This window comes from Suncus etruscus, chromosome 12 (assembly GCF_024139225.1).
Source record: "Suncus etruscus isolate mSunEtr1 chromosome 12, mSunEtr1.pri.cur, whole genome shotgun sequence".
Lineage (NCBI taxonomy): Eukaryota > Metazoa > Chordata > Mammalia > Eulipotyphla > Soricidae > Suncus > Suncus etruscus.
The window spans coordinates 89,811,244-89,821,383 of record NC_064859.1 but is presented as its reverse complement, the minus strand read 5'-3'; the positions used below and the strand labels follow the sequence as shown (position 1 = coordinate 89,821,383).

Genomic DNA, 10,140 nt, shown 5'->3' with positions numbered 1-10,140 from the left:
AGTCCAGTTGGGGTGTTCCTTTAGGAATGACAACATCAAACAAGTGAAATGTGTCCAGAAATTCAAAGCTATGAATTTTAGGGGTATATATATACTCAGCTGTAGGGTCTTCTAGAAGAAGATCCAGTTTGAACATATTTGTAGGCATGATTACAGCTGCCAAGCTTTCATGGAAGAAAGGAGATATGGAGGAGAGTGCCCACACTTGCTCCAAAAAATGCCTTGGTGATATCAGTCCAACACCTGCCATATCTGAACTGTGCTAAGCTCAGTGTTCTCCAGAAAATTGTTAAGTGTCAGTGATGAGGCAGGGCCAACGGAGAAATGATGATTCTGGGTGAAGAAGACAGCAAGCGTGGCTTTGGCAGGGTTGGGGCTTGGCTCACCCTCTCCTCCTGAGATGGTTGGCTCTGTGCTGCATGGGTGGTGTAGTCATAATCTTTTGTGGCTTGGTTTACATCTCGTTAGAGAAAAGAGTGAATCTATGAAGTAGGCCTGGCTTGAACATGACCAGCATGGCTGTTATTTATTTATTTATTTATTTATTTATCTATTTATGTTTTGGGGCCACACCCAGCAGTTCTCAAAAGTTACTCCTGGCTCTGTGTTCAGAAATTTCTCCTGTGGGGCCAGAGAGATAGCATGGAAGTAAGGTGTTTGCCTTGCATGCAGAAGGACGGTGGTTCGAATCCTGGCATCCCATATGGTCCCCCAAGCCTGCCAGGAGCGATTTCTGAACGTAGAGCCAGGAGTAACTCCTGAGCGCTGCCGGGTGTGACCACACCCCCCCCAAAAAAAGAAATCACTCTTGTGAGACTCAGGGGACCATATGGGATGCTAGGGATCAAACCCTGGTCCGTCCTGGGTTGGTAGTGTGTAAGGCAAACACCCTCCCTGCTGTTCTATCGCTCTGGCTCCAGCATGACTGTTTTTTACTGTAGGGTTCTCCTGCTGCCTGCTACATCCTTGCCCCTACTGTGTTCTGTGCCCTCTTCACACCAGCATCAATATTACAGGGATGCACCAGAGCTCATGCTTCTGCCCATCCTCTCCCTCCCAGTTCCAGCCCACACACACAGCTATTACAGGTATGTTCTCTGAAAGGCTGAGAATAAATGTTTGCTTCCTTGTTCTTTTTCCGATTACAAACTGATTTAACATACTCAGTCAAAAATATGGCTAGACACACTGAAAGCTTGAAAACATCAATATGGAAAATTGGTACTACATTTTCATTTCTGGCATGTTTTACTGCTCTTATGCTCAGGGCACTCTACTCAACCAGTCTTTAATCATAGGCAATCTGACACTTGGCAATTATTGTCCACAATACCAGTTCTCTTACTATCAAAATATAAATGCTTATTCACTTGACTTATTTTATTGAGAGGGAGGGAGGGAAAAAGAGAGAGGAAGACAGAACAGCCGCAGAAGTATCATTATAAATTCAATTAAGTTTTAAAGTTCTAACCAAAATTTATTTTTCATACAACTGAAGAATGAGTGGCTTCACTTTTATATTACTTGTTCATTGGGAAAATAATCTAGAATAAGATATCACTTTTTTTGGGGGGGGGGCCACACCCGGCATTGCTCAGGGGTTACTCCTGGCTGACTGCTCAGAAATAGCTCCTGGCAGGCACGGGGGACCATGTAGGACCCCGGGATTCGAACCAACCACCTTTAGTCCTGGATCGGCTGCTTGCAAGGCAAACACCACTGTACTCTCTCTCTGGGCCCAAGATATCACTTTTTATTTTTCAAAAAAAAATATATGTAGGGCCAGAGAGATAGTACAGGAGGTAAGTTTTCCAAGTGACAGCAGTTTTGACCTTGGTTCAAGGTTCAAATCCCCTATGATCCTGAGCCCTGCCACCGGTTGTTCCTGAGTGACAATAAAATAGCTCCTAATGGGCCGAGAGATAGCATGTAGGTAAGGTGTTTGCCTTGCATGCAGAAGGTCGGTGTTTTGAATCCTGGCATCCCACATGGTCCCCGGAGCCTGCCAGGAGCGATTTCTGAGTGTAGAGCCAGGAGTAGCCCCTGAGCGCTGCTGGTATGACCCAAAAATTAAAAAATAAATAAACTAAAATAGCTCCTAAGCACTGCAGGGTGTCATCTAACACCCCAAATAAAAAAGCTTTGATTTGGGGCCGGGCGGTGGCGCTGGAGGTAAGGTGCCTGCCTTGCCTGCGCTAGCCTAGGACGGACCGCGGTTCGATCCCCCGGTGTCCCATATGGTCCCCCAAGAAGCCAGGAGCAATTTCTGAGCGCATAGCCAGGAGTAACCCCTGAGCGTCACAGGGTGTGGCCCAAAAACCAAAAAAAAAAAAAAAAAAGCTTTGATTTGTTCCCTGTCTCTTTGTTACTTTTGTGATGGCCAGAGGCCAACATGAATACTGGGATGGGGGGAGGGGCGCATTTAGCTGTGGTCTTCACTGGCACACACTTTGGTACACTGATACACCACATTTTGTTGTACCAGGAGAATCCCAAACTGCCTATCTGCAAGTTCCCTCTGGAGTATGTGACTATGGTACCCCAGGATTGAAGCACCTACCTCCCCTGCCTTGGGCTTGCAAGAAAGACACTTTTGCCACTGAGCTGTTCCTTAGGCCCCAAGTTTTTCTGATTTTAAAAAAATTTACTATTTCAGAGGGCTAGGGGAATGACTCCATGGGTTGAGCACATACTTTGCTGCAGGAGACCTGGGTTTCATTCCTGGGGAAGCATATGGTCCCCAAGCTCAGAGCTAGAAGCCCTTGAGCACCACCAAGATGGCCCACCTAATTTAATGTTTTAAAAATAAAACATATGGGATCGGAGATATAGCATGGAGGTAAGGCATTTGCCTTGCATGCAGAAGGTCATTGGTTCAAATCCCGGCATCCCATATGGTCTCCCAAGCCTGTCCGGAGTGATCTCTGATCATAGAGCCAGGAGTAATCCCTGAGCGCTGCAGGGTGTGACCCAAAAACCAAAAATAAATCAATAAAACATATGATAATCTGATTTAAGGCACTATGATGTTTTAAACCTTTATTCACTCTTCCTCTGATATTCTGGGGTGAGGATGCAGGGAATTAAATCCAGCACCACTTGCAAGCAAAAGCATGGGCTTTGCCTGTTAGAAATGAGGGGGATTGTTAGAATCTTATAACCCAATAAAAGGAGCCTGAGAGTCAGTAAGGGGGTCATCATTTTCTAATTAGGGGCGACCCCAGCATGCTGGTAAATAAACTCCCATGCCTTATTGCAGTGCTGTTCATCTCCTTAGTGGTCTTCATGGGATGGATCTCGAATTCGGAGCTAACGTGCTTCATCTCCATCACCAACTCTACACAGCTTCTCTTCTGAAATGTTGGAAGCTCCAGAGAGCAGAAGGTTACCTTACCTTCGTGATTTACTGGGAAATTGGCAAGCAGTCTCTTTTCAGGGCACTAAATAATCATTTGTCAAGTTCTATTTATCTTCGGTGACTGAAGATATTGACTCAAAAAAATTACTGCCCGCTCTGAGCGATTTTTATTCAAGTAGATGCTTTTCTCATTCTCTGGCATAAGAAAAGTGGTTCTAGGGGTAAGAGGGAGATGGGAGGCATTGGTGATGGGAATGTTGCGCTGGTAAAGGGGGGGTGTTCTTTTTATGACTGAAACCCAACTACAATCATGTTTGTAATCATGGTGCTTAAATAAAGATTTTATAAAAAAAAAAGTGGTTCTCCTGGATTTCATTACTCCAACTGAATCACCTCAGCCAATGGGAGCTGAGAACAGAAGGTGGGAGCATGTTTGGATGAGAGGTACAGGAGCAGAGTAAACAAGCCTAAAGAACTTACACCTACCAGGGCAAACACCCGGGCCAGAGATGGAAGAACTTAAGGACCACCTAGCTTGATTTTCCACCTCCAGATAAGAACTATGCAGCTGAAGAGCCAGGACTAAATGAAAACCTATTGACTCTAAGTGGACTATGAGGTGCTAAAGGAGGGGGCTAGGGGACAGAAAGGCACTTCCAGGAGTGCTTGGGGGACCAGGGATGCAGGGGGATCCAACCAGGACCTCCTGCACCAAAAGCTGCACTCCAGCCCTTCCAGTCATCTTCCATAGTATCTTAATCTTATTTTGATTTTTAGAGTTTTTTTGGTGTTTGGTTTCTTTTTTTTTTTTTAATGATAGGAAAAGCAACCAATCTTTTCCAGTCTTTCCTAAAACATCTTTTCCAAAACCTAGGTCTAATTTCCTTACTTTCCAAGTTCCAGATCCCTCTTCTCTGAGCCCAAACAATGGGGGAGGTCCTAATGGAGATGGTGTGGGGAGAGAGAACTGACTTGAGTGAGACCCAAGAATCTAGATATAAAAACCAACCCCCAAAGAAAATTTAGTTAGTTAGTTTTTGGGTGACACCCGGCAGCGCTCAGGGATTTCTCCTGGCTCTCTGCTCAGAAATCGCTCCTGGCAGGCTCGGGAGACCATATGGGATGCTGGGATTCAAACCACCTTCCCTCTGCATGCAAGGCAAACGCTTTACCTCCATGCTATCTCTACCCCAAAGAAAATTTAGGGCTGGCACTTGCACTAATAATGCACAATTCCAGATATTCCAGTCCTGAAACAGCCAAAACACTTGATCCCCTCAGTTAAGAAGTGGTTGAGCTTAGTTAAGAGAGACGACTACTCTATCTGACAATGTTAATGAGTAGTGAGAGAAACAGAATGCCTGTCTCAAACACAGGCAAGGGGTGTGTGGGTGTGGGTGGAGAGAGATGAGGGTGCATTGGTGGTGGGAATGCACTTGTGAGAAGGTGGGGGTGTTCTTTCTGTAACTGAAACCCAAGGATAGTCATGTGTATAATCACGTTCATTATATATATATATATATATATATATATATATATATATATATATATATATATATATATATATATATATATATATATATATATAGGGCCGAAGAGATAGCATGGAGGTAGGGCATTTGCTTTCATCCCATATGGTCTCCCGAGCCTGCCAGGAGCGATATCTGAGCAGAGCCAGGTATCATATTATTATAGTATATATTATATTGTATATATATATACAATATATATATATATACAATATATATATAAAGAAAGGGAACCATCTCCTGTCACCCCAGAAGCACAAGGCCTATCCCCCAAGACTAGGACTCCACCCTCCCCAGGTGGAGCAGAGCAGCAGCAGGCCAAGGGCCCTGGGGTGGGGGGGGGGGGGAGAGGGACCAGTGATGACGTCATGAGTCCCGGAAATATCGCGAGACTTCCGTCTCCCGCCCCCTCCCAGTTCCCGGCGCTCACACCCGTCCGCGCCCGCTGCCAGGCAGTGGCGGGGATGGCCAGGCGCGGAGCCGAGGCGGTGCCGCCATTGGCCGAGGAGGCCTGAGGGACGGGTGTGAGCGAGGAGACGCCGGCGAGGCCCCGAGAGAGCGCGGGCGATGGAGGCCAACGTGCCGAAGCGGAAGGAGCCTGGCAAGTCCCTGCGCATCAAAGTCATCTCCATGGGCAACGCCGAAGTGGGGAAAGTGAGTACCGCGAGGGGAGGGGCGGGACCGAGGGCGGGCGGGGCGGCGTGCTGATTGGCCGCGGACACCGTCATTCAACTGCTCGCGGCCCCGCCCCTGTACCGTGATGGGAGTGGCGGGACCGAGAACGGCGGGGCCGCATGCTGATTGGTCGTGCCTGCCGTCACTCAACAGCTCGTGGCCCCGCCCCTACGCCGCGATGAGCGGGGAGAGAGGGGCGGGACTACGTGTTAATTGGCCTCGCGCGCCGTCACTCAACTGCTGCTGTCTCGCCTCCTTTTTGCCCCTGTATCACGATGGGAGGGGCGGGACCGAGAGCTGCGGGGTTGCGTGCCGATTGGCCGCGTGCGCCGTCACTCAACTGCTCGCGGCCCCGCCTCCTGCCCAGCCCCTGAGCCGGCCTGGGTCCTCTCCTCCTGCTTGCTGCTGCTGCTCCACTTTGACCTTTGGGGTGCCCCTTTTTCTTGATGTCATTCTCCCTAAGAAAGAGTTAGAGAAGGCTTCTGAGCCTCCAAGGCAGCCCAAACATTTGGTCCAGATTCAGATGCTTCTTCCCCTCTGATCTGTGCTTGCATTCTAGGTCACAGTCCAGGACTGGGAGATAGAGGAGAAGAGTAATCATCACACACCCCCAAATGTTTGGGAACTGAAGGGAATTTACTGGGGGGTGTGCCTCTGGAGGGCTGGGATTTTTGTGAAATGTTTGTTGCACAGCACACATAGAATTCTGCAACCCTGAATTCTGCATTTCCAGCAGGCGAGAGGAGAGCCTTACCATACTAATGAGTTTTCCCCTGCAGGTATGATGGAGGTCATAGGAAAATAAGTGGATATGCTGCTTGTCTTTCTGGAAATGTCCCTCGGTCTGTCCTCTGAATGAAACTGGAGCTCCACTTTCTTTATTCTGTGCTCTAACTCCAAGCTCATCCCTACTGGGTGGTAGGGAAGAGGTGATGGATCCAAAGCCTTTACCCAAATGAATTCTTTTTTTTTTTTTTTTTTTTTTTTTTTTTTTGTCATTTTTGGGTCACACCCGGCAGTGCTCAGGGGTTATTCCTGGCTCCATGCTCAGAAATTGCTCCTGGCAGGCACGGGGGACCATATGGGATGCCGGGATTTGAACTGATGACCTTCTGCATGAAAGGCAAATAAATGCCTTACCTCCATGCTATCTCTCCGGCCCCTCACCCAAATGAATTCTAAGATGCTTCCTCTGCATTCAGGTCATCACTTCCTCATGTGTGAAAGCAGTTGGTTAAGAACTCCCCTAGGTTTTAACTGGCTATCGTGACAGACAGGCTTAGAACTGGGTCTTCATGCTTCAACCTGAAAGCTCTTCCCTTGGGGCAAATTCAACTTGAGGTCGGATCTACAAGCCAAAAGAACGTTCCCTGCAAGTAATGATGCTCAGTGAATGTCCTTTCTTTCCACTTGGCATTTTCTTGTGTACTTTTATGAATCTCTTTGCATGTAGTTAATGTAAATATACTTTATCAGCATCTGTTGAATATAAACTATATTCTTGGTATTAAAAGTAAAAGTCATAGGGCTGGAGCTATAGCATGCGGCAGACTTAGGTTTCATCGCCAGCATCCCATATTGGTCTCTGAGCATAGCCAGGAGTAAGTACCACTGAGAATAGCGCTAAAATAGAAACAACCCCCCAAAAAAAGTAATAGCGTTGGGGCTGGAGAGATACACTGTGTACAGGGCACCTATCTCGCACGCAGCCAACCTGGGTTTCATCTTGGCACCTCGTATGGTCCCTTGAGTCTCGCTAGCAGTGATCCCTGATGGGTGTGCACTCCCCCCCCCCCCCGAAGAAAAACCTCTTAGAAGTTATGTACTAAATTGACTCAGTAAGCATACTGTGCTTACTGGTCTAATATTAGAAATATCCGGGCCGGGCGGTGGCGCTGGAGGTAAGGTGCCTGCCTTACCTGCGCTAGCCTAGGAGACGGACCGCGGTTCGATCCCCCGGCGTCCCATATGGTCCCCCAAGCCAGGAGCGACTTCTGAGCGCATAGCCAGGAGTAACCCCTGAGCGTCACCGGGTGTGGCCCAAAAACCAAAAAAAAAAAAAAAAAAAAAAAAAGAAATATCCTGAGGGATCATTGCTATAGTGTAACAGGTAAGGATGCAACCAATCTGGATTTGATCTTCAGCATCCCATATAGTCCTCCACATCTACCAGGGGTAAGTTGATTGCAGAGCCAGGAGTAACCCCTGTTGGGTGTACCCTCCCCCAAGAAATAGCCGGATATATTCAGTATCACTAAATTATTTAATATTGTTTTTTTTTGTTTTGTTTTGTTTTGTCTTTTTGGGACACACCTGGCAGTGCTCAGGGGACCATATGGTATTCTAGAGAACTAACTCAAGGCAAAAGTTCTACCCACTGGGGGATGGAGCGATAGTGCAGTGGTAGGGCGTTTGCCTTGCACACAGCTGACCCAGGACAGACCTATTTTCGATCCCCAGCATTCCATATGGTCCCCCAAGCCAGGAGTGATTTCTGAGCACATAACCAAGAGTAATCCCTGAGCGTCACTGGGTGTGGCCCCCCCAAAAAAAAGTCTTACCCACTGTACTATCATTCTGCCTCCTTAACACTATTCTATATTTATTAGGCTAGAGAAAGAAATAAAAAGCTGGAATGGAAAAGGTAAAATTATGGTTATTTGCTAATGATATTTGCCAGGAGTAGTCCCTCAACATGGATCTAACAATAAGCCCTTGGCATCATGGTGTGGCTCAAAACAGAAAAATAAATATGAAGAAATGATCTAGTAATCAGTCCTTGGATTAAAAGGCAAATAAATCAAATGAGAAAATAACTAGAAAGCAGTGAAAAAGAAAGAAACCTTCAGGATAGCTGCCTTCAGGATAAAATTAAATCAAAGGGAAAAGCATTTATTGTCTTAGGGACATCAAAAAAAGAGAAAGAAAAACAGCTAAGGCACTTAATGATTATACAACTGTGGATGGACTGAAAGCTACAAATTATATATCTCTTAAGCGTGAATTTTATATTATGGTATATAAAAATTAAAATGTTAAAACATTAAGAAATGAGCATGAAAGAAAGAATTCTCTGGAGCCTATTGAAAAGAAAAAAAATATTCCTTTTTTGGTTTTTGGGCCACACCCAGCATTGCTCAGGGGTTACTCCTGGCTGTCTGCTCAGAAATAGCTCCTGGCAGGCACAGGGGACCATATGGGACACCGGGATTCGAACCAACCACCTTTGGTCCTGGATCGGCTGTTTGCAAGGCAAACACCGCTGTGCTATCTCTCCGGGCCCAGAAAAAAATATTTCTGAATAAGAGAAAACAAAAAATTACAAGACTAGGGATAATGCAATAGTACTTGCCTCATGTGCAGCTGGCTTGGGTTCAATCCCTAGCATCCCATATGAACCCCTAAGCACTGCCAACAGTGATCCCTGATCACAGCCAAGAGTAAGCCCTGAGCATCACTAGGTGTGACCCCAACATAACTTTTAAAAAAGATTATAAAAAGATTTTATATTTTCTGTGGTTGGAGAGATAATACAAGTAGGTGCTCGCCTTATACACAACTAACCTGTCATGAAAATGCTGATTTAATCCCAGCATTTCTGGGTGTTGCCCCCCCCCCAAATACAAATATTTTTTCTGAAATGTATTTGGTTTTTTTTGGGGGGAGGACAAACCTAGTGGTACTCAGAAATTCTGGCTCTGCACTCAGGAATTACTCCTGGTGGACTTGGAGGACCATATGGGATGCCAGGGATTGAACTCGGGCCAGCTGCATACAAGGCAAGCGTATTACTCCCTGTACTATCTCTCCATCCCTCCTTCTGAACTTTTTAAACACAAAATCAGAATCAAAATTTGAATGTTCTTTAAGGAAGATAAGGGTCCAATTTGTTTTTTCCAGCTAGATATTGAATTTAATATTTTATTAAACAACTCGTTCTTTCCCCATTGGTTTTAAGTACTGTCTTCATCCTTTTAAAATTTTTATTTAGATAATGGAATCTCTTTGGGGCCTCTCTGTTCTGTTCTACTGACCTACTTGTCGATATTGATGTCAATATTATAGTCTTGATCGTTTGGTTGTATTCCAGACTTTAATTTTGTATGTCAATACAGATTTCTTCTTATATATCCTGCTCTGATCTTCTTCACACTTTAGGAGTTGTTCTTTCTTTCCCTCCCTCCCTCCCTCCCTCCCTCCCTCCCTCCCTCCCTCCCTCCCTCCCTCCCTCCCTCCCTTCCCTCCCCTCCCTTCCTTCCTTCCTTCCTTCCTTCCTTCCTTCCTTCCTTCCTTCCTTCCTTCCTTCCTTCCTTCCTTCCTTCCTTCTTCCTTCCATATTATAGTCTTGATCATTTGGTTGTATTCCAGACTTTAATTTTGTATGTCAATACAGATTTCTTCTTATATATCCTGCTCTGATCTTCTTCACACTTTAGGAGTTGTTCTTTCTTTCTTTCTTTCTTTCTTTCTTTCTTTCTTTCTTTCTTTCTTTCTTTCTTTCTTTCTTTCTTTCTTTCTTTCTTTCTTTCTTTCTTTCTTTCTTTCTTTCTTTCTCTCTCTTTCTCTCTCTCTTTCTCT

General features: G+C 45.7%; 1 protein-coding gene across 1 annotated transcript in view; it reads left to right on the top strand.

Moving 5' to 3' along the window:
- The first annotated feature begins 5,308 nt into the window (after positions 1 to 5,308).
- DNAJC27 (DnaJ heat shock protein family (Hsp40) member C27) overlaps positions 5,309 to 10,140 on the top strand; it is a 30,480-nt gene continuing 25,648 nt past the window's right edge. Inside the window, exon 1 of the mRNA XM_049784492.1 lies at positions 5,309 to 5,541. Coding sequence (XP_049640449.1) covers positions 5,455 to 5,541 — 87 coding nt within the window. The 5' untranslated portion in view covers positions 5,309 to 5,454. The remainder of the gene's footprint in view (positions 5,542 to 10,140) is intronic.